At 50.5% G+C, this 24,110-nt stretch overlaps 2 protein-coding genes and 1 pseudogene across 2 annotated transcripts in view; 2 read left to right on the top strand and 1 right to left on the bottom strand.

Annotated features, from left to right (window-relative positions):
- The first annotated feature begins 9,942 nt into the window (after positions 1 to 9,942).
- On the top strand, positions 9,943 to 12,547 carry CD52 (CD52 molecule). Its single transcript, XM_032759406.2, has 2 exons — positions 9,943 to 10,071; positions 12,197 to 12,547. The coding sequence occupies exons 1-2, from the start codon at positions 10,018 to 10,020 to the stop codon at positions 12,326 to 12,328; spliced, it is 186 nt and encodes a 61-aa protein (XP_032615297.1). The 5' UTR covers positions 9,943 to 10,017; the 3' UTR covers positions 12,329 to 12,547.
- A 1,346-nt stretch (positions 12,548 to 13,893) lies between these two features.
- CRYBG2 (crystallin beta-gamma domain containing 2) overlaps positions 13,894 to 24,110 on the bottom strand; it is a 32,167-nt gene continuing 21,950 nt past the window's right edge. The window contains exons 16-21 of the mRNA XM_032759407.2: positions 23,681 to 23,810; positions 20,771 to 20,910; positions 20,246 to 20,369; positions 16,193 to 16,351; positions 14,191 to 14,350; positions 13,894 to 14,084 (exon numbers count right to left, since the gene is read on the bottom strand). Coding sequence (XP_032615298.1) covers positions 13,996 to 14,084; positions 14,191 to 14,350; positions 16,193 to 16,351; positions 20,246 to 20,369; positions 20,771 to 20,910; positions 23,681 to 23,810 — 802 coding nt within the window. The 3' untranslated portion in view covers positions 13,894 to 13,995. The remainder of the gene's footprint in view (positions 14,085 to 14,190; positions 14,351 to 16,192; positions 16,352 to 20,245; positions 20,370 to 20,770; positions 20,911 to 23,680; positions 23,811 to 24,110) is intronic.
- Positions 18,729 to 19,081, top strand: LOC116813119 (large ribosomal subunit protein eL34-like; annotated as a pseudogene).

The following is a 24,110-nucleotide window of genomic DNA, read 5'->3' on the forward strand; positions in this document are numbered from 1 at the left end:
GTACAGTGGCTTGCATAAGATTATAAAGGCAGAAAGCAGAAGTGGATTCAAACCCAGAATGGTCAGCCTCAAGATCCCATGCTCTTCCTAGAACTTTCACTCTGGTAAACAAGGCAGGCATAGATAAGCCAGGGAAGCAGGTGGCACAAACCTACTGCCAAGGGAGGAGTCTGGGCGGAGAGTGTGACTGGAGAGTGGAGACAGGAGGAGCTCTTGTTGCTGAGCTGCTCCCAGAAAGTTTTCTGAGGTTTTAGGTATATGAAGATGAGAAAGACTGAGATCACGTTGGAGCCAAGTGTTTTTTGGGGTTGGACCCGTGGTCAGGGAGAGTGGCAACTTCATACTGTCACCTTGCTCATGGAGATAAGCAAGCGTGGGAAGCAGGAGCTCTGGCCTCATGAGCCCTGCTGTGGTCTGCCCTCTGATTCCTGCCTCAGCAAGAACCAGATCATGAGTGGCATTTACCCAGGCACCAGGATTTACCCCATCCCTTCTTCCCACCCAGGGCCTGGCTGTAGATTCTGCAGCAGGCAGACACTCAGCAAACATCTAGTTCCTGGGAGGAAAATGGGAGCCCTCTAACCTGGCAGGCCAGTCGTTTGATTTTTTTTTTTTTTTTTTTTTTTTGAGTCTTGCTCTGTCACCAGGCTGGAGTGCAGTGGCACGATCTCGGCTCGCCACACCCTCCACCTCCCAGATTCAAGCGATTCTCCAGCCTCAGCCTCCCGAGTAGCTGAGACTACAGGCACGTGCCACCACGCCCAGCTAATTTTTTTGTATTTTTAGTAGAGACGGGGTTTCATGATGTTGGCCAGGATGGTCTCTGTCTCCTGACCTTGTGATCCGCCCACCTCAGCCTTCCAAAGTGCTGGCATTACAGGCGTGAGCCACTGCGCCCAGCCCCAAGTCAATTGATTTTTTTTTTTGAGACAGAGTCTCACTCTGTCGCCAGGCTGGAGTGCAGTGGTGTGATCTCAGCTCACTGCAATCTCCCACTCTCTGGTTCGAGCAATTCTCCTGCCTCAGCCTCTGAGTTGCTGGGATTACAGGCATGTGCCACCATCCCCAGCTAATTTTTGTATTTTTAGTAGAGATGGGGTTTCACTATGTTGGCCAGGATGGTCTCTATCTCCTGACCTCGTGATCTACCCGCCTCAGCCTCCCAAAGTGCTGGGATTACAGGCGTGAGCCACCGTGCCCTGCTAGTTTGATTTTTTTTTTTTAATAATATATTGGGGAAGTCAGAGCCTTATTATAAAAATATACAATTTCACTGGAGAAACTTGGAAAATAATAAGAGCCATCATTTGTTGTGGATACATTGTACTGTGGACCAGCATAACTTAACAACTCTATAAGGCTGGGCTCTGTCGCTTAATAGCTGGCTGTTCCTGCTCAAGATACTTCACTTATCAGAGTCTCAGTATCCACAGCTGTAAAGTAGAGATACTAATAGAATCTACCTCCTGGGATTATTGTACAAATTAAATTTTCCATAATGAGGCACCGGCCCCAGCATGAGTGGGGACAACAGCTGAAAAAAATATATACGCTATTTTAAAAATTCCCATAATGTTGCATTATTGCTTCTGAAAAGGTGTTCTTCTTTTCTTTCTTTGCTCATTTATTTATTTTTAGAGACAGACTCTGTCTATGTTGCCCAGGCTGGATTTGAACTCCCGAGCTCAAGGGATCCTCCTGTCTCGGCCTCTCAGCCTCCCAAGTAGCAGAGACTATACCCTCTTGCCACTGTGCCTGGCTCAAAAAGGAGGAGTTTTTGGCTGGGCACAGTGGCTCACACCTGTAATCCCAATATTTTGGGAGGCTGAGGTGGGTGGATCACCTGAGGTCAGGAATTCGAGACCAGCCTGGCCAACATGACAAAACCCTGTCTCTACTAAAAAATACAAAAACTAGGCCAGGAGCAGTGGCTCATGCCTGTAATCCCAGCACTTTGGGAGGCTGAGGCGGGCGGATCACCTGAGGTCAGGAGTTTGAGACCAGCCTGGCCAACATGGTGAAACCCCGTCTCTACTAAAAGTACAAAAATCAGCCAGGTGTGGTGGCATGCGCCTATAATCTCAGCTACTTTGGAGCAGGAGAATCGCTTGAACCCAGCAGTCGGAGGTTGCAGTGAGCTGAGGTTGCACCACTGTACTCCAGCCTGGGCAATGAGAGCGAGACTCCATCTCAAAAAAAAAAAAAAAAAAAAGAAAGAAATACAAAAATTAGCAGGGCATGGTGGTGGTCGCCTGTAATCCCAGCTACTCGGGAGGCTAAGGCAGGAGAATTGCTTGAACCTGGCAGGCTGAGGTTGCAGTGAGCCAAGATTGCGCCACTGCACTCCAGCCTGGGCGACAGTGCCAGACTCTGTCTTAAAAAAAAAAAATAATAAAAATAAAAAAATAAATAAATAAATAAATAAATAAAGAGGTGTTTTTCAAAAACAAAATTATAAAAGAAACCAAGAGTCTAAGCTCATCTGATTTTTTTTTTTGACCTATATTTCTCTTCCCACATCTTAGAAGGTCTGGAAATCTCTGAGGTCTCCAGGCTCACAAGACTTGAGTGTTGTGAGGGCCTTGGAGACCCATCTGACCACTTCCAAGCTGGAAGGATTCCCTCTGGATGTCTGAGATGGGGTCGCCCAGGCTCATCTTGATCGCATCCAATGGTGGATATTCACTGTCTGATGATGGTGCAAAGGCTCTGGCCTGGGAGGAGGGAGGTCCTGAACAAGGCTCTTTCTAGACCTGTTTCCTACCTGCAGGGTGAGGAAGTAGACCCCAGCTCTGGGGCTAGATGGTTCTGGAAGTCTCTATTCTTTTTTTCTTTTTTTTGAGACAGAATCTCACTCTGTTGTCCAGGCTGGAGTGCAGTGACATGATCTCAGCTTACTGCAAACTCTACCTCCCGGGTTCAAGCGATTCTCTGCCTCAGCCTCCCGAGTAGCTGGGATTACAGGTGCCTGCCACCATGCCCAGCTAATTTTTTTGTATTTTTTAGTAAAGACGGGGTTTCACCATGTTGGCCAGGCTGGTCTTGAACTCCTGACCTCGTGATCCACCCACCTCAGCCTCCCAAAGTGCTGGGATTACAAGCATGAGCCACCATGCCTGGCGGAAGTCTCTGTTCTTTTTTTGAGATGGAGTCTCACACTCGTTGTCAAGGTTGGAATACAGTGGCGCAATCTTGGCTCACTGCAAACTCTGCCTCCCGGGTTCAAGTGACTCTTCTGCCTCAGCCTCCCAAGTAGCTAAGATTACAGGTACGTGCCATCATGCCCAGCTAACTTTTGTATTTTTAGTAGAGACAGAGTTTCACCATGTTGGTCAGGCTGGTCTCAAACTCCTGACCTCGTGATCCACCCGCCTCGGCCTCCCAAAGTGTTGTGATTACAGGCATGACCCACCACACCCGGCCACAAGCCTCTATTTTTGAGAGTGGACAGAGTCTGCTTTGCTTTTAGGTCATTTCCTGAAAGAGCCTTATCAGTTATGACCCCTCTGAGGTTAAAGAGTTTATTGAGTTCTACCAGCTCAGGAAGTAAAAGGTAAATAATAAAGGAGAGAGTTCCTCCAAGTCTCTTTAGCAGAATACAAATCTAGTTATCTCTTCCACCTTCTCCCTTCTCTACCCACATCACCACCACCTTAGACGAAGCCCTCATCATCTACAGTTTAGCCTCATATTTAGAGCCCTCCTATTTTGGGTTCTGCCTTTCTCACATTCCAGAAACCGTCATGTTCTCCCCTACGTTCTGGCCTCTCCTTCCAATGAAAACATCCTCTCTTGCCTTTTCCATTTGGGAAAATTCCCATTTGATCCTTCAACAAGTTCAAATGTCCCCTCCCCACTCCCCCGCAAGCAGAGCCACACTCTACACTCCACTCTCTAAAAGCCCTGCTGTTGGCCAGGCGCGGTGGCTCACGCTTGTAATCCCAGCACTTTGGGAGGCCGAGGCGGGCGGATCACGAGGTCAGGAGATCGAGACCACGGTGAAACCCCGTCTCTACTAAAAATGCAAAAAAAAATTAGCCAGGCGTGGTGGCGGGCGCCTGTAGTCCCAGCTACTCGGGAGGCTGAGGCAGGAGAATGGCGTGAACCCGGGAGGCGGAGCTCGCAGTGAACCGAGATCGCGCCACTGCACTCCAGCCTGGGTGACAGAACGAGACTCCATCTCAAAAAAATAAATAAATAAATAATTTTTTTAAAAAAGCCCTGCTGCCATTATAGCATTTCTTTTTTTTTGAGACAAAATTTCTGTCACCCAGGCTGGAGTGCAATGGCGGGATCTCAGTTCACTGCAATCTCCACCTCTGGGTTCAAGCGATTTTCCTGCCTCAGCGTCCTGAGTAGTTGAGATTACAGGTGCATGCCACCATGCCCAGCTAATTTTTTGTATTTTCAGTAGAGACGGGGTTTCTCCATGTTTGCCAGGCTAGTCTCAAACTCCCGACCTCAGGTGATCTGCCCGCCTCGGCCTCCCAAAGTGCTGGGATTACAGGCATGAGCCACCATGCCTGGCCCATTATAGCATTTCTTCTTCAGTTTTGTGATTTTCGTATGGGTCTCCCTGCTGGACTATAAATTCCTCAGGGGAAAGGACCCTCACTCATTCATCTTGCCTGACACACAGTAGGTGTCAATAAATTAATTAAAAGAGTGAATGAGGCTGGATGCAGTGGCTCACAAATGTAAGCCCAGGACTTTGGGAGGCCAAGGTGGGCAGATCACCTGAGGTCGGGAGTTTGAGACCAGCCTGGCCAACATGGAGAAACCCCATCTCTACTAAAAATACAAAAAATTAGCTGGGCGTGGTGGCATGCACCTGTAATCCCAGCTACTCAGGACGCTGAGGCAGGAGAATCACTTGAACCCAGGAGATGGAGGTTGGGGTGAGCCAAGATCATGCCATTGCACTCCAGACTCGGCAACAAGAGCGAAACTCCGTCACCAAAAAAAAAAAAAAAAAATGAATGACCAAAAGACTGAATGGGTAGGTGGGTGGATGGATAGGTGAATGAATGGGTAGATGAAGATTCACCTTGGATGCAGTATGATGCTACTGAATCCCAGCCCTGTCTCAATGAGGATGAAAAATTCAGGGCGGATCACACTGTGATGTGTGCTGTAACTCTCTTCTTCCTCCCTCCCTGCTGTATTCCATTCTATCATTGACCAAGGACATTTGGAGAACCTGGCCTATGTGAGACTGTGCTAGGCCCTAGGGACAGTCATCAAAAGACACTGTGGGACTGGGATGGGATGGTGATCTAAGGTGCTTTGCATGCCTGGACTCCTCTTGTTCTACAGGTCTCAGCACACACATTTCCTCTGAGTGGTCTTTCGTGACCACTGACCTAGAATATATCCTCCCCACGTTTCACTTCTTCTTCTCACATTATCCCCTTGATTTCCTGCTGCCATTTGTGAAAATCTGAAATTACCATTGTTTTTATTAGTCTTTCCCCCACTCAAATATCAGCTCCATAATAGCAGGGACCCTGTCTTTATGTCACTGCTGTATTCCCAGTGCCTAGTTCAGTACCTGGTACACAGCAGGCACCCAATAAACACATTCTGGTCTAATAATATTTTCTTACAATCTTTACTTCACTTCACTAATTTTCTCTTCAGTTGTGCCCGATCTGATGTTAAACCTATCCACTGAGTTCCTAATTTTTATTACCATATTTTTCAGTTCTAGAATTTCCATTTGGTTCTTTACTATAATTTCTTTTTTTTTTTTTTTTGAGACAGAGTCTTGCTCCGTCACCCAGGCTGGAGTGCAGTGGCACAATCTCGGCTCACCGCAAGCTCTGCCATTCTCCTACCTCAGCCTCCCGAGTAGCTGGGACTACAGGTGCCCGCCACCATGCCTGGCTAAGTTTTTGTATTTTTAGTAGAGACGGGGTTTCACCGTGTTAGCCAGGATGGTCTCGATCTCCTGACCTTGTGATCCACCTGCCTCGGCCTCTCAAAGTGCTGGGATTACAGGTGTGAGCCACCGTGCCCGGCCGGTTCTTTACTATAATTTCTAGTTCTCAATCTTGTCCAGTCTCAATCTTGTCCTGCTGCTCAGAGGACAGAAGAGGAAAATGTCTTTAAGTATAGTAAGCATAGTTATTTGAAAATCTGATTGATTATTCCATTATCTGGATCTTTTGTATAACTTTCTATTATCTGTTTCTGCTTTTTGGTCATGTTGTCTTCAATTTCTTTGAGGGTTGGGCTGTTGTTTCCTGTTTACTCTCACTCCCCGTGGTCCAACCCAAAGCCTAGGTGGGGCGAGTTTGTCAGGGCTCCCCTTGCTTAGAGGATCTAGAACTATAGTTTTTCTCCCATACATTTCTAAGTATGTGAAGATGAGAAAGCTCGGTTCAGTTTCTCAGCTGTCCCCTCTGCAAGTGGCATACTTTTAGAAGAAAAGCTGCTCCAAATAAAGGGCTTGCTTCTCTCAGTCCCTTATCTCTTTTCTGCATTGGTAACTTTTCAGTACTGACTCTACTGTTGCCCCATAGTAAATGTTTACTGGATGAATAAATACAGGACTACTAGGCTCGGAGGTGGGAATAGATCTAGATGCATTACACGCACTCACTCTTCCGGCAGTCCCTGACACCTACACTGTGCCATGTTCTGTGCTGTGCTGAGTAAGAGAAGTGACAAAACCTAGTCCCAACCCACAAGGGACAGACCATACTCTTGGTAGACACAATCTTTAGAACAGAGGTCAACAGAAAGGGCCCTTCGAACATTCAGGAACTTTGAGTTTCCTAGGGAAAGTGGAAAGTTTCCCTGGGGAAGGGGCTTCTAAGCTAAATCTTGAAGAATAAAGAAGAGTTTGCAGTCTGGGCAACATAGCAGAACTCCATCCTCCACCACACCAAACATTAGCTGGGCGTGGTGGCATGCACCTGTAGTCCCAGGTACTTAGGAGGATGGGGGGGAGGATTGCTTGAGCCCAGGAGTTCAAGGTTACAGTGAGCTATGATTATACCACTTGTACTCCAGCCTGGGTACGTGTCTCAAGGGGGGAAAAAAAAAAGAGTTTGCCAGGTGAAATAATTGGAGAAGGGCTTTCCTTGCAGAGGAAATACACGGACTGTAAAAGATACTCCTCAGAGTATCAGGAGGTGAAAATGAAGCTTCTGAGGTTTGCAAGAAAATGTTTACAAATAAGAGTCTGGCATTTAGTATCCTCGCATGCATCTCCAGCATGGGAAACTACAACACGGCTGGCCCCAGGCTCGTCCTGTCTGGCTGCCTCTTTGTAAGAGGGGAGAAGATTGCACAGTGTGATGGAGCTCATTTTCAGCAGTGTAATCTCAGACTTCAACACGGGTATCCTGTCTCCTGGGCTGGTGCCCTTCTGGCACAGGACACCTCCCTGGCTCTCATGAACCCTAGAATCACTCACCCCCACAGGCACACCAAAGACAGCTGAGAACTTGAGTCAAGGGTGAGGAGAGACCTCTGGGTGAAAGGGCAGGGATGGGGAAAGAGGGTGATGGATGGCTGGGGGCTCCTCCCTCTTCTCTCCCTCCCTGCCCCTCCCTCTCCACTTCCTGCCTTTCTCTCATCAGCTTTGACTCTCAGTTCTTCTTTTCTTCTCTTATTTTTTTTTTTTTTTGAAATGGAGTTTTCCTCTTGTCACTCAGGCTGGAGTGCAATGGCACGATCTCGGCTCACTGCAACCTCCTTCTCCTGGGTTCAAGCGATTCTCCTGCCTCAGCCTCCCGAATAGCTGGGATTACAGGCATGTGCCAGCACATCTGGCTAATTTCTGTATTTTTAGTAGAGACGGGGGTTTCACCATGTTGGCCAGGCTGGTCTCGAACTCCTGACCTCAAGTGATCCACTCACCTTGGCCTCCCAAAATGCTGGGATTACAGGCGTGAGCCACTGTTCCCTGGCCCTTTTTTTTTTTTTTTTTTGAGACAGTGTCTTGCTCTGTCACCCTGGCTGGAGTGCAGTGGCACAATCATGGCTCATTGCAGCCTGGACCTCCCAGGCACAAGCAATCCTCCTGCCTCAGCCCCCAAGTAGCTGAGGCTATAGGTTTGTGCCACTATGCCCGGCTAATTTTTTTTTTTTTTTTTTTTTGAGAGATGGGGCCTCCCTATGTTTCCTGGGTGGTCTCAGACTCCTGTGCTCAAGTTATCTGCCCGCCTCAGCCTCCCAAACTGCTAGGATTACAGGCGTAGCCCCCATGCCTGGCCTCTGTTTTTTTCTTTGGACCCAGCCTCAGCCAGATCTCCCCTGGGCTTGCAACACAAGGCCCAAAACAATAGAAGAGAAGTGAGGGGAGTTTTCCCTTCACTACCTAGCATGTAAATGAGGCCTAAAGTAGACTAAGGAAGGGAGAGTGTGAAGGGAGAGTGGGCCAGAGCTGGGGTTGTGGTGACCAAGTCCTGGGGCCTGGGGGGAGTTGGTGTAGGGGAGGGGGCGGGAGTGGCAGGGAATCAAGACTTAATGGGCGAATTCTAGGGCAGCCCCAGAGGTTACATACATGGCTGTGGCTTCAGACAGACCCGGATTCAAGGTCAAATGAGACTGGCTCCACCATTTAGGACCTTAGCAAGTCACTTAACATCTAAGCCTCAGTTTTTTCACCAGTCAAATGGGGATAAACATAACACCTGCTGCAGGGCACCACAGAGGGAATCAAGTGAGGGAATGCATAAAGCATGGAGCACTATCCAGGCAGCTTTGGGATTCCTCTCATCCGCCCACCCCTCCCTGGGCCCTCACAGCCACTCCCTCACCACAGTCCCTTTCTACTGCAGCTTAGTCACCCACTTGTCCCTTCCCTCGCTCCCCTCCCATTCATCCTCAGCTAATACAAACAACCCATCTGCTTGCTACTTTCTCTACCCAAATCACAAAATGCTAGGTCTTGGCTGGGCGCGGTGGCTCATGCCTGTAATCCCAGCACTTTGGGAGGCCGAGGCAGGCGGATCGCTTGAGGTCAGGCATTTGAGACCAGCCTAGCCAACATGGTGAAACCCTGTCTCTAAAAAAAAAGTACAAAAAATTAGCCAGGCGTGGTGGCATGCACCTGTAGTCCCAGCTATGAGGGAGGCTAAGGCAGGATAATTGCTTGAACCCAGGAGGTGGAGGTTGCAGTAAGCCGAGATCACGCCAGTGCACAGAGCAAAACTCTGTTTAAAAAAAAAAAACGAAAACCAACAACAACAACAAAACAGAACACTAGGCCTTGACAAACTTCAGAAATCATCTATTTCAGTCTTCCCAATTCCTTGAGATGAAGAACTGAGGCCTCAAGAGGAAAGCGCAACTGAAACCAGGCTTCCCGATTCCTCACCTCCAGCACTTTCACAGAAACCACCAGCCCTTCCACAGTCTAAGCATTTCCCAAGCTTTCATTCAGAACCTGCGGCCCATCTACAGCCTTCCCTTGAAACCTAAATCTATCCCAGCCTTTCTCCTTCAGCTCCTATACCCTGCCCCAATCTTCTTTAAACAACAAACTCATTTACGGCATATCTACTATGTGCTGCCCCAATCTTCTTTAAACAACAAACTCATTTACGGCATATCTGCTATGTGCTGGCTCTTTTTAAATTGGTTATTATTACATGTAATCCGGCAGTTCTTTTGTTAAAGGGTCAGAGAGGTAGAGTTTCTGGCCCAGGGCCTCAGAGTTGGTCAGTGATTAAACCAGAATTCAGCCTGCAGGATGCATGATTCCAAGCCTCGGGCCCTACTTACTCCCACCATTGCCTCTGGATTGACCTCTCTCCTATCTCAAATGATCTAGCCTGCTCCCTCAGCCAGGGCCTTAGAACCTAGGGCCTGGTATTATCCACCCCCAGATCTGCAGAAAGGAAGCCACACCCCTCCTCCACCTTGTAGGCCCTCCTTCCTCTCCCTACCTCACCCCGCCTCCTCTGCCTCCTGGTTCAAAAGCAGCCAAGCCAAGAAGCCTCCAGACAGCCCTGAGATCACCTAAAAAGCTGCTACCGAGACAGCCACCAAGATCCTAACAAAATGAAGCACTTCCTCCTCCTCCTACTCACCATCAGCCTCCTGGTTACGGTACAGGTAAGAGCAACACCTGGCACCACTGCCAGGACTCCCCAAAGTTGCTTGGCATGGAGGGAGGGCATACAGGATGTGAGCTCCCAGAGACCCAACCTTCTCTCCTGAGAGCACAGCAGATGGACTCCAACAGGAAAATCAGGGACACAGTGGGCCTGGCCGCCCAGCCTTCCAGCTCTTTTGGCTGGGGCTGCACTGCTTGTGGGCTGCCCTGAGAGAAACCTGTATCCACAGCTGGGGAGTACTTACAGGGTGCCAGGCGCATTGGGGCACCCAAGGGGTGCTGTGGAATAATAGAGAACTAAGAGACTTGGGAACACAACCCTGAGTGAGGAAGGCATCGGCCCACAGGGAGTCTGGGGAGATGGTCCTTTGGGAAGAGGCCAGGAGATGTCCAAGTGGAGCCTGCTGTGGTTATGGAGGTGACAGGCGACACTCCAATCCCCACTCCCCTGCCAGAGAGAAGCCTGGATGTTCAGGAATGCAAAGAAGACAGGACTCTCCCATTTCAGAGACAACTGGAGTCTCCAAAGTGACTGCTATTGCAGGAGGCAGCTTTCGTAGCACCCCAGGTGCCCAGAGGGGAGTCGGTACAGGAGACCGGAGCCATCAAGTTCTTGATCAAGAACAGCTTGATCACCATCAAAACCAGCTTCATCTCCATCCAGAGCAGTTCTAGTTGCAGCTCCATCAAGCATTAAGGACAGCTTGATCACCATCTGGCCACTTCCCCACCCCACATCCAGCCACCCACGCTTTGCCAAGTGCTTTCTCACTCAGCCCCGGCTCATGTGACCTTCACAACTGTGATGAACTTCTCCCCACTCAGAAGAGGAAACTGAGGCTCAGGGAAGCTAAGCCCTTTGCCAGGCTAGGAAGGTCAAGGGCTAGGGCTCCCCTGTCTCCCTCTATGCCAGAAGGGCTGGTGGCTGGGGGAGACATGAAAAGAAACGTTCTGTGACTGGGCACGGTGGCTCACGCCTGTAATCCCAGCACTTTGGGAGGCCAAGGCAGGCAGATCACCTGAGGTCAGGTGTTCAAGACCAGCCTGGCCAACATGACAAAATCCCGTCTCTACTAAAAATACAAAAATTAGCTGGGCGAGCCGGGCGCGGTGGCTCACGCCTGTAATCCCAGCACTTTGGGAGGCCGAGGCAGGCGGATCACCTGAGGTCAGGAGATTGAGACCATCCTGGCTAACACGGTGAAACCCCATCTCTACCATAAATACAAAAAGAAATTAGCCGGGCGTGGTGGTGGGCACCTGTAGTCCCAGCTACTCGGGAGGCTGAGGCAGGAGAATGGCGTGAACCCGGGGGTGGAGCTTGCAGTGAGCCGAGATCGCGCCACTGCACTCCAGTCTGGGTGGGCGACAGAGCGAGACTCTGTCTCAGAAAAAAAAAAAAATTAGCAGCTGGGAGTGATGGCGGGTGCCTATAATCCCAGCTACTTGGGAGGTTGAGGCAGGAGAATCGCTTGAAACCGGGGGTGGAGGTTGCAGTGAGCCGAGATCATGCCACTTCACTCCAGCCTGGGCAAAAGAGCGAAACTCTATCTCAAAAAAACAGAAGGGTTCTGTGAAAGGGGGTGAGCAGGGGCAGTGATCACCTCTGTTCCTGCCTGTGTCAAAGCAGAGCAGCCAAACATCCTGATAGCACCTTGTGGAAGAAGTAGTGGTCACATGCGGCAGAACTGAGGACTGTTTTATGGAGGTGGGCGGATGGAGGGCAGGGAGGGTAGAAAGGAGACTGCATCTTTAAATAACAAACACGAGATTCAAAAGTCCCCTGAGGGCTGGGTACGGTGGCTCATGCCTGTAATCCCAGTACTTTGGGAGGCTGAGGCAGGTGGATCACCAGGTCAGGAGTTCGAGACCAGCCTGACCAACATGGTGAAACCCCGTCTCTACTAAAAATAGAAAAATTAGCCTGGCATGGTGGCACGTGCCTGTAGTCCCAGCTACTCAGGAGGCTGAGGCAGGAGAATCACTTGAACCCGGGAGGTGGAGGATGCAGTGAGCCAAGATCGCACCACTGCAGTCCAGCCTGGGTGACAGAGTGAGACGCTGCCTCAGAAAAAAAAAAAAAAAAAAAAGTCCCCTGAGCTTATCCCACTTCTCTTCCTGCAGATACAAACTGGAGTCTTGGGACAAAACGACACCAGCCAAACCAGCAGCTCCGCAGCATCCAGCAACATAAGCGGAGGCATTTTCCTTTTCTTTGTGGCCAATGCCATAATCCACCTCTTCTGCTTCAGTTGAGGTGACACGTCTCAGCCTTAGCCCTGTACCCCCTGAAACAGCTGCCACCATCACTCGCAAGAATCCCCTCCATCCTTGGGAGGGGTTGATGCCAGACATCAGCAGGTTGTAGAAGTTGACAGGCAGTGCCATGGGGGCAACAGCCAAAATAGGGGGGTAATGATGTAGGGGCCAAGCACTGCCCAGCTGGGGGTCAATAAAGTTACCCTTGTACTTGCAGTGGGGTCCTGCGTGTGGTTACTGGACATCCCTGCACCCCAAGAGCCAGCTGTGCAGCAGCACCAGGGAGTTTCCCATGTCCCCATCAGCAGGGAAGTTGGCACCAGCGAGCAGCCCCCAGCTTCCCTACCTAAATTCCAATGCTGAGGGCCCTTCCCCTTAGAAGCACATCGCAGGGACAAGGCCCAGAACCTGGCAGCCTCACCAACCCTGCAGTTGCGTTTGCTTCACCCATCCCTGGTGTTTGGGAATGATGGTACTAGAGATGCCACCACCCTGGACATCCCAGGCTCAGAGAGCCCCTACCCCACTACCTGGGTATCTTCAGAATGACAGATCCAGGGAGATCCCCAGTCCCAGGGACACCCCTCGACAAGGTCTTTAGATCCCCAGCAAACCAGCCCCACAGGCATCTGGGGCTGGAGAAGGATGATGGGTGGCTGTCTACCTCCCATGCTGGCCCAGGGGCTGGGAAGGCAGGAAGGGCAAGCAGCGGCTCTGACCACTCCCACCCTCCTGGGCTTGGGGCATCGGAGGTGGGTGCTGCAGAGATGGAAGGGAGCCCCAGGGCACCCCCCAAGGGCCCCTCCCACCTTGGCTTCTTCCTTGAGGACCTCCAGGAGCAGAGGGAGCTCCCCCTCTTCTATGTCCTGCCCTCTTTGAGCTGGGTTAGAGACCTAGACGCCCTGTCCTGGCTTCCCTAAGACCAGAGTTGGGGTGAGTGCAACAGAGCCCCGGGGGCACAGCCCTTCAGGGTGTGGCTCATACTCATCTCCCGTGCCTGGCCCACTGCACCCCTATCACACTAACCTCCATGTTTTCACCCTGGACTTGTATGCATCCCTAGAATATTCTTTCTCTGCCTCCTGGAGCCTGGCTAACTCCTTCCCACCCTAACATCTCAGCTGCAGGGCCCTGATGTGTGCAGAGGGACATCTCAGCCTGCCCTGCACCCCTTGCGGGGATGATGTTCCTGCTGTGTGAGTCCCTCTACTTCTTTCCTCCCTTCTCATGGATGCATCACCCTACCTGTCAGGATCCTCTGTGGGACTGTGAGTTCCCTAAGGACAGGGACCGAAAGGCTCAGTTTGTGTCTGTGCCCGCACAGCCTAGGGCCCCGCCCGGCTCAGAGCCCGCTCTCACAACACATCATTTGGGTGGCTGCGCGAGACTACACTCCCCAGTTAGTCTGGTCCCAGGGCGCCCTCTGATGGCAGAAGGAGGCCTAACATCTGAACCCCAAAGCTGGAGCCTGGAGGGAAGAAGCCAGCCCGAGCGTCAGGGAAGAAGGCAGGTGAACAAATCCCCACACCACCCCGAAATATCAAGGTGCACAGAGACAAGGGTACCTGGCAGCATATTAGAAAATAGCTTATGTACAACAAAAATCCTATAAAAACATTCATCCCAGCAAAAGCCTCCAGGGCTGGAGGGTGAGGGGAAAAGTTTCAAAGCACATGGATGGTCCAGATCTGGGATGCCCTGTCCTCATCCGGCTCCCATAGCACCACGTGGTCCCGGTCGTAGCCCCGGCCTCCTGGGGGTGGGATGGGGATTAAAAGATAGGGAGATAGTCAGAGAGAGCTGGGACTCCACGGCTCTCAGCCCCTCAGGAGCCCTCTTCCCCACACATCCCATCTTACCCTTCACATCCAGGATCTGGCCTTCGAACATCTGGCTGCAGATGTGGCCCGATTCACTGATGCTCCACGTCTGGCGTGGCAGGCGGCTCTCGGCCCACAGCACCACCTTGGAGCCTGGGCTAGGGGGTCCAATCACCTGCAGGCTCATGGTGGGGGCCATCTGAGGCCCCAGGAGGTCATCAGGCATCATTCCTCCCCACAGGGACTCTACCATACCCAAGAAACCCTTGACCCATCTGCTCCGAATCCTGGCTCTTAGGGACTGTGGCCCTAGGCAAGTCTGTTCATCCTCCTCAGCTTCAATTTCCTTGGGGAAGGGAATCCCCAAATGCTGGCTTTTGTGAGGGTTCAGTGTGAGAAAACATAAAGGGGCTGGAAAAATATTAACTCCTCCAGGAATCCTTCCATGACTGGCTTCCAAAGCGTAGGCTTTAGCATCAGACAAATCTCTACACATTGACCAGCTGTGTGACTTTCAGCAAATTACCTAACCTCTCTACGCTCTGGTTTCCTCACCTGTAAAATGGGGAGTATAAAAAGACCTGCCCCACGGTACTCTAGACGAAAGATTATAGGTGGCATTTGTGTGAAGAACTCAATGCAGAGCCTGGCATGTGGTCAGCCGTCTCTCTCATTCTAAGTAAAAGACAAAACCTCTCAATGGCCTACAAAGACCTACAGTCCCCATAACCTTTCTGGCCTCATCTCCTGCTACCTCCCCCTCACTCAACTCACTCTAGCCGCCTTGCTAGCCCAGAAAAATCCCAGGCATGTTCCTTCCTCATGGCTTTTGCACTGGCTGTTCCCTCTGCCTGGAACACTCTTCCCTCAGATATCTGCACGGCTGCCTCCCTCAAATGTCATCTTCTTAGGAAAGTCTCCCATACCATACCGGATACTTCCTATTCTCCCTTTTTTGTTGTTGTTGTTGTTGTTGTTTGTTTTTGAGACAGAGTCTCCCTCTGTTGCCCAGGCTGGTGTGCAGTGGTGTGATCATAGCTTACCACAACCTCAATCTCCTGGGCTCACGTAATCCTCCCACCTCAGCCTCCCGAGTAGCTGGGACTACAGGTGCATGCCACCACATCCGGCTAGTTTTTTTATTTTTTGTGGAGATGGCGTCTCATTATGCTGCCCAGGCTGGTCTTGAACTCCTGAGCTCAAGAGATCCTCCTGACTCACTCAGCCTCTCAAAGTGCTGTGATTACAGGCGTGAGCCACTGCGCCTGGCCTATTCCCCTTTCATGATTTATCTTCCTCTATTGAACTTTCATCCTCTAAGACACTCAGACATTCTGCCCATTTAAGTTATTTCTGTCTATCTCTCCCTACTAGGATATAAGCTTCAGGAGGGCAGGTGTCAATTCTGTCTATAACTGCTGTATCCCCAGCATCTAGAACAGAGCCTGGCACATAGTAGGTGCTCAAGAAATGTGTGTGGAGTAAATCTACCTTTCTTCTTATTTTTATATTTGTTTTTTTTTTTGAGACCAGATCTTGTGCTGTCACCAAGGCTGGAGTGCAGTGGTGCAATCCTGGCTCACTGCAGCTTCTAACTCCTGGGCTCAAGCCTCCCACCTCAGCCTCTTGAGTACCTGGGACTACAGGCATGCACCACCACACCCAGTTAATTTTTTGTTTGGCCTCAAACTCCTGTCCTCAGGCAATCCTCCTGCCTCGACCTTCCAAAGTGCTGGGATTACAAGCATGAGCCACCGCGCCTGGCCAAATCTACCATTATTAATAGGGCTCAAGTTCTGTCATGGGCATCAGAGCTGGGAGGTCCCTTAGAAGCACCCAGTTCATTGCTCTTGTTTTTACAGACTGAGGCCCAGAGAAGAGCATGACTTGCCCAGGAGGACACAGTCTGCACTCTCCCCCTCCCCAGGGTTGCGGCTTCTGTGTGCCTCCCTCTGTGTTCCCGATTGGGCTGGGTCTCCCCAGAGTGGACCTGCAAATGCCTAGGGCCAGGCTGTCCCTGTGCCAGCCCCTGTGTCAGTACCTGGTTCTTCAGCAGCCCATCCTCGTAGTACCAGATGCAGCTACCTCCAGCTCGGGGGTCGGAGACCACCACACGGCCTGCCTTCATGTCCTCCACGTGGTCCGGCACTGCCAGGAATCCCCCCAGTGCTGCATTCCAGAGGCGGAAATAAACCCGGCGCTGGTGGCAGAAAGAGGCTGAGAGTCAGGGGTGCCAGGGAGGGATGACCTGGGCCCCCAGTACCCTCAACTCTGGACTCTCCAGTATCAGGCTCCCAAGCCCTCCGTCCTGTTCCCAAACTTTCCTTGACTCTATTTCTAAGTCACCACTTCTTTACACACAAATACGGAGAGCACATGTATCACACACACACACACACACACACACACACACACACAGAGTTCCATGGTCATAGAGATACCCACAGATGTGTGCAGAGGGACAAACTGACAGATATACCTCTGGTCCACATGGTGGCACAGAAGTTCACAGAAGACTCAAACACGTGGATACATGCAGCCATCCAACTCACATGTTCTAACCATAGATCCATGCAGTCCACTCCATACGAGGCCGTTCTGCTTGCTAAAAGCGTGGATGCGTGTGGGCATACAGATGTGCACACACACTTACAGAAAGAAACGCACACACACCTGTGTTGAAGAGGGTTCCTGACAGGGTGGACACTGGACTGTGAGACATCAGACATGGCTCTGCCATAAATCAGCTGGCGCTCTTAGACGGTAGCAAAAGTAATAATAGTAATAACAATAATCACAGCTAACGTGTGTTGAGAGCTGCCTCACTCAAGCACTGTTCTAAGCGTTTTACCTACATCATCTTCAATCCTCAAAACAGACCCATGACACGTGTTATCCTCATTTTAAAGATGAGGAAACGAAGGTCTAAGGAGGTACAGTACTTGCCCAAGATTGCAGAGCAAATCTGTGTCCACTTCTCTGGGCCTTTATTTCCCCATCTGTAAAATGTGAGGGGTGGAGATAATCTCCAAGATTTCTCCCAGCAATGATGTTATGAGTCTTGAATACAAGAACTACACAAATATCCTTATACAAAGATACACACATTGTCAATGGTGTCACAAGTCCAAGCATGTGCAGTCATAAATGCACTCCCGGCCGGGCGCGGAGGCTCACACCTGTAATAGCAGCATTTTGGGAGGTCGAGGCGGGTGGATCACCTGAGGTCAGGAGTTCGAGGTCAGCCTGGCCAACATGGCAAAACCCTGTCTCTACCAAAAATACAAAAAAATTAGCCAGGCGTGGTGGCACACACCTGTAATCCCAGCTGCTCGGGAGGCTGAGGCAGGAGAATCACTTGAACCCAGGAGATGAAGGTTGCAGTGAGCCGAGATCACACCACTGCACTCCAGCCTGGGTGACAGAGTAGGACCCCATCTCAAAAATAAATAATAAAAATTAAAAAATGAATGCACTCCCACAGATACACACACACACACACACACACACACACACACACACGTCATCACCAGAGCACACAGATGCATGGACACAAATAACCTGATAAGCACAGAAATACCCTCAGATGGGAACATGCATGCACACACACATACACACAGAGCCCATGGCCTTACCATTTATCTGCACATGTGCATTAATGATACTGATGTTCAGACATGCAAGCGCGGACACACAGAAACACATATGCAGGCAGTGCTTCCCCAAGTGAGGTATGCTTACTACCAGTGGGTGGTCCATGAGATCACTTTCAGTACTATGTGGCTAAACTTTTTTTTTTTTTTTGAGACAGGGTCTCGCTCTGTCACCCGGGCTGGAGTGCCAGTGGAGCCATCATGGCTCACTGCAGCCTCAAACTCCCGGGCTCAGGTGATCCTCCCGAGTAGCTGGGACTATAGCACAAGCCATCACACCTAGCTCATTTCTTTTGTATTTTTTATAGAGACGGGGTCTTGCCATGTTGCCCAGGCTGGTCTTGAACTCCTGGGCTCAAGCAACCCTCCCTCCTCGGCCTCCCAAAGTGATAAAATTACAGGCGTGAGCCACCACACCCAGCCTATAAACTCATTTTTGAAAAATTAATGGTAATATATTTATTACATCTATTAAGAAAAAAATCAGGCCGGGCATGGTGGCTCATGCCTGTAAACCCAGCACTTTGGGAGGCTGAGACGGGCAGATCATGAGGTCAGGAGATCGAGACCATCCTGGCTAACATGGTGAAACACCGTCTCTACTAAAAATACAAAAAAATTAGCCGGGTGTGGTGGCAGGTGCCTGTAGTCCCAGCTACTCAGGAGGCTGAGGCAGGAGAATGGCGTGAACCCGGGAGGCGGAGCTTGCAGTGAGCCGAGATCGCGCCACTGCACTCCAGCCTGGGCGACAGGACGAGACTCTGTCTCAAAAAAAAAAAAAGAAAGAAAAGAAAAGAAAATCATATATACACATCAAACTCATGACTTTATGGATATTATTCCTTAAGACAAGGATAAAGTAAAAAAAAAAATGTGATTTTTTTCTTTTTCCTCTTCAGGGGATATTGTCTACAGGCACTCAGAATGTTCCAGCGTTTGACATATTGTCATAGGCTTTCCTACGGTACAGCCTCTAACAAAACTAGGCTGTCCTGAGCCCCTGGTAATAGAATTGTTGACCTTCATACAAACAAAGTTGGGAAAGCACCAAAATATGCATGTGGCGTGTGCCCAGACAGGCTTCAAGGGGTTCATGCTGTGAGGTCTAAAGTTCTTATGAGATTGTCCGAAACAAAAAACATGTCAGGAGGGCCTACGGTGGTTCCAGGTATGCTAAATGTGTTTGTGACGGGATCAAGCTGGCTTTCCTTATGCAGCAGCTGAAAATCGTTATGAAAGTGTTGAAGGTATAAGCACAGACTCAGAAAGCTAAATAAAAACTGGGCTGGAGCTGGGCACAGTGGTTCATGCCTGTAATCCCAACACTTTGGGAGGCCAAAGTGGGCAGATCACGTGAGGTCAAGAGTTCAAGACCAACCTGGCCGACATGATGAAACCCCATCTCTACTAAAAATACAAAAATTAGCCAGGCGCAGTAGCTCATGCCTGTAATCCCAGCACTCTGGGAGGCCGAAGTGGGCAGATCACAAGGTCAGGCATTCGAGACCAACCTGGCCAACACAGTGAAACCCCGTCTCTACTAAAAATACAAAAAATTAGCCAGTTGTGGTGGCAGACACCTGTAATCCCAGCTACTTGGGAGTCTGAGGCAGGAGAATTGCTTGAACCCAGGGGGCAGAGGTTGCAGTGAGCCAAGATCACGCCATTGCACTTCAGCCCAGGTGACAGTGCGAGATTCCGTCTCAAAAAACAAAAAACAAAAAACCCCAAAAATTAGCCAGATGTGGTGGCACATACTTGTAATCCCAACTACGTCAGAGGATGAGGTAGGAGAATCACTTGAACCTGGGAGGCAGAGGTTGCAGTGAGCCGAGGTCGTGCCATTGCACTCCAACCTGGGCAACAAGAGCATAACTCCATCTCAAAAAAAAAAAAAAAAAAAAAAAAGGGCTGGGCATGGTGGCTTACGTCTGTAATCCCAGCACTTTGGGAGGCCGAGGCAGGTAGATCACTTGAGGTCAGGAGTTCGGGACCAGCCTGGTCAACATGGTGAAACCCTGCCTCTACTAAAAATACAAAAATTAGCTGGGTGTGGTGGCACGTGCCTATGGTCCCAGTTACTTGGGAGACTGAGGTACAAGAAGCACTTAAATCCAGGAGGTGGAGGTTGCAGTGAGCCGGGATGTTGCCACTGCGCTCCAGCCTTTGTGACAGAGCAAGACTCTGTCTCAAAAAAGAAAAAAAAAAAAGAAAAAGAAAAAAAAAAGCTTCTTTGAGAAATAAAAATTAATAAAAAGACTTTTAAAAAGAGAGTTAATCTAGAGAAAAATATTAAGTAGACAATAGCTCAAGAGGAATGATGATATGGCAAAAGTTGTGACAAAAGTACACAAATGCTGTGTTTGGGAAACACACAGCTAGACACTCATCCAGAAAGGCCTGCCCAGACAGCCACGCTCAGCTCCAGCCACGCTACCCACCTGCTTGATGGGGTAGAGGGAGCCCACCCTCTGGGTGCCGCTGTAGGTCAGCCAGTTGGTGATCTCGCAGCTTCCCACCAGCCACTGGCGGCCCCGGAAGTCACTGTGTTCACATAGCACCCAACTGGGCCCAGCAGGTGTCAGGGACACAGAGAAGAGCACAGACACACAGACAGACAGACAGGTGGAGGAGGAGACACAGATGCCAAAACGTTCTCCACCTCCTCTTCTCCCATGCAGGGATTCCTCTGCCTGGAATAGGGTTCCCAGGGCAGAGAGGGAGGCTGGGAAGTAGATTTGGGGTTTTCAGGGTAAAGTAGGATCCTGAGAAGCCCACCAAGCTGGGGTCTAAGCCCTGAGAGCCACTGACCCTTCTCAGTCTGCACTTCTCCCTCCTTCCTGGCTGGGAGGGGAGTGGGGGAAAAGTGGGGAGGGGAAAGAGGCCAGAGACCCCCAGGATCTCCGTCTTGCCATGACTCATCCCCACCAGCAGCCCCCGCACCCGTGCCTCCCCTCAGCACTCACATGCCCCCCTTGATCCGCACGGACAGCACATGGTTGTTGAAGCCCTCGGCTTGCAGGCTCCGCACCTCCCCGCTGAGCTCGATCTCCTTCCCCTCGAAGCACTCGAGTCCATACAGGAAAATCGAAGGCTCTGAAAAGTGCTGGGGCCCAGGAGACAGAGAAGGGTGAGGGTCTGAGAGCCCAAGTCCTAGACGCAGCCCCACAATCCCAGACACCCCGACTTCCAGACCTGTATGTCAGGACTTCTTCCCTCCTGAGCTCAGTTCTGCAGGGCCACTGACTCTTGGACGCTGCCAGCCGAGTGCTCCCGATTCTCAGAGGCAGTAAGCGCTAGGCTGGGTCCCCAGTTTCCCCCTCAAACCTCCTTTCCCATAAATAGCCTTCTCAGAACTAACCTGGCACTCTGAGCCAGGATGGAAACCTGGGGCTTATTCAAGGCTTTTTTTTTTTTTTTTTTTGAGACAGAGTCTCGCTGTTGTTGCCCAGACTGCAGTACAGTGGCGCGATATTGGCTCACTGCAACCTCTGCCTCCCGGGTTCAAACAATTCTTCTGCCTCAGCCTCCTGAGTAGCTGGGATTACAGGCGCCCACCACCACGCCCGGCTAATTTTTGTACTTTTAGTGGAGACGGAGTTTTGCTATGTTAGTCTGGCTGGTCTCAAACTCCTGACCTCAGGTGATCTGCCCTCCTTGGCCTGCCAAAGTGCTGGGATTACAGGAGTGAGCCACTATGCCCAGCCTAGATTTTTTTTTTTTTTTGAGATAGGGTCTCACTCTGTTGCCCAGGTTGGAGTGCAGTGGCGCAATCACGGCTCACTGCAGCCTCGACTTCCTGGGCTAAAGCGATCCTCCCACCTCAGCCTCCTGAGTAGCTGGGACTACAGGCACATGCTACCATGCCCAGCTAATATTTTGTAGAGACAGGGTCTCACCATGTTCCCCAGGCAGGTCTCAATCTCCTAGGCTCAAGTGATCTTCCTGCCTTAGCCTCCTGAAGTGCTAGAATTTATTTACTTAATTTTTGGTCCGCCTCCCTGCCTCTTGGTAGTATTTGGGATGCGGGCCCGCCACCCGCCTGTAAAGCCGGGGTTCACCTCGTGATCCGCCCGCCTCGGCCTCCCAAAGTGCTGGGATTACAAGCGTGAGCCACCGCGCCCGGCCTTATTTACTTAATTTTTTTGAGACGGAGTCTCACTCTGTCACCCAGGCTGGAGTGCAGTGGCGCAATCTCAGCTCACTGTAACCTCCACCTTTTAAGTTCAAGCAATTCTCCTGCTTCAGCCTCCCAAGTAGCTGGGATTACAGGCACATGCCATCACGCCCGGCTAATTTTTGTAGAGACGGGGTTTCATCATGTTGGCCAGGCTGGTCTCAAACTCCTGACCTCATGATCTGCCTGCCTTGGCTTCCCAAAGTGCTGGAACTACAGGCATGAGCCAACACGCCTGGCCCAAAGTGCTAGAATTATAGGTACAAGCCACTACACCTGGCCTCATTCTAGATTTCTCCTTTTCATCTTCATGATAACAATAACAACAATAATAATACTGATAATAATAGCAGCTCACATTCATCAGAGTTTACTACAGGCCATGTCATGCTAAGCGATTTACCTGATCTCATTATAACTCTTCAACAACCCTATAAGGTAGAAGCTATTATTATCCCCCACTTAATAGGGAGGAAACAGGCTGGAGAGGGTAAATCGCTTGCTCAGGGCCCTAAAGCTGGGCTTCAGAACCAGGTTTATTTGTCTTCAGAGCCCAACGTGTCATTGCAAGGGACTTGGACCCCAGAACCAGCTGTCTGGGGGAGAGCCTGGCTTTGCCTGTTATCAACTATGTGACCTGGAGCCTGTGGCTTAGTTTCCACATCTGGAAAAGGGAGATAATAATGGTAACACACCTCTCAGCGTTGTGGAGAAGATTAAAAGGCTTTAGTATACGTGGCAAGCCTTTTGTTTTTTTTTTTTTTGAGATGGAGTCTTGTTCTGTCACCCAGGCTGGAGTACAGTGGCGCTATCTGGGCTCACTGCAACCTCTGCCTCCTGGGTTCAAGCGAATCTCCTGTCTCAGCCTCCCAAGTAGCTAGGATTACAGACATGCACCACCACACCTGGCTAATTTTTGTATTTTTAGTAGAGATGGGGTTTCACCATGTTGGCCAAGCTGGTCTCAAACTCCTCACCTCAGGTGATCCACCCACTTCGGCCTCTCAAAGTGCTGGGATTACAGGCATGAGCCACCGCACCTGGCTGGTGGGAAGCCTTTTAAACACCACCTGGCACATACTATGCACTCAGTAAGCATCACCTGTTCTGACTGGGTACTGCCCCCACTGGCCACACAGTGAGTCACCAAGTCCTACAGATGCTAGCCCCTTATTGTGGCCCCGTCACTTCCATCCATCTCTTCCTAGGTGGAGGACATCACAATTCATTCTGGGTCATTGTAGCAGCAACCCCACTGCCTTGCCCCTTCTCATTGGTCTGGGGCAGGCAGGGCCATCTTTCTAGCTGGTCCTGTCACTCTTCCCTGTGTGGAACATCACCTTGGCAGCACTGGCCCCTGCCCCACCCAGCCGTAAGTGTTAGTCCCACCGTCCCTGCACCACTTCTGTATCTGGATGCACCACTCTGCATATAATCTTTATGTCTCTGGGACCATGGGTTCCTTGCAGGCAGGGCTGTGTCTGATTTCTTTCCATGTCCCCAGGTCCTCTCTCAGTGGGTGCTCAATGAAGAGCTAGCAAACTAAACTGGCTTTACAGCCCCAGAGTCAAGGGGACCTGGGGCGGTTCTGAAAACACTGGCATCAACCCCTGCACCAGCACACAGGTTTTGTGTCCAGAACTCCCACAGCAGCAACTTCTGCTTCCGGGATTGCCTGGAACCAGACATGGAAACTCACCAGGGATACCTTCTGGAGGGAGCCCAGGACTGTGGAGGCTAGGCAGCCCATGGCCGTGAGAGTGGGGAACTCGCCCTCAGAGAGAATGTGCTGGTCACCCTCGAAGTTCCTCTCATCAAACAGGATCCAGCTAGGGAAGGGGAAGAAATGGAGGGTATCTGAGCCTACCTGTCCTTGGCCTGCCCAGGTTCCCCTGAGACACAGAAGAGGGAATGCAGATTGATCATGATCCCCTCTCCCAGGGGAGACGGGATGAACAGGCACTACAGCAGCAGGGAATGAGGTCAGACCTAAGAAAAGACTGAATGAAATCATAGTGCCCCTATGGAGGGGAATTTGGCGATATTAGGCAAAACTCCATGAGTAATTACTCAGCAATCTCATACCTAGGAATCCATCCCAAGGACACCCTTTGAAAACATGAAATAAC

This window comes from Hylobates moloch, unplaced genomic scaffold, assembly GCF_009828535.3.
Source record: "Hylobates moloch isolate HMO894 unplaced genomic scaffold, HMol_V3 SCAFFOLD_9, whole genome shotgun sequence".
In the NCBI taxonomy this organism is placed as follows: domain Eukaryota; kingdom Metazoa; phylum Chordata; class Mammalia; order Primates; family Hylobatidae; genus Hylobates; species Hylobates moloch.

Excerpts from the sequence above, each read along its gene's own strand:
- CD52 (XM_032759406.2), top strand. The coding sequence starts at position 10,018 with ATGAAGCACTTCCTCCTCCTCCTACTCACCATCAGCCTCCTGGTTACG. Across the intron at positions 10,072-12,196 it reads GCCTCCTGGTTACGGTACAG|ATACAAACTGGAGTCTTGGG; the intron begins GTAAGAGCAACA and ends CTCTTCCTGCAG.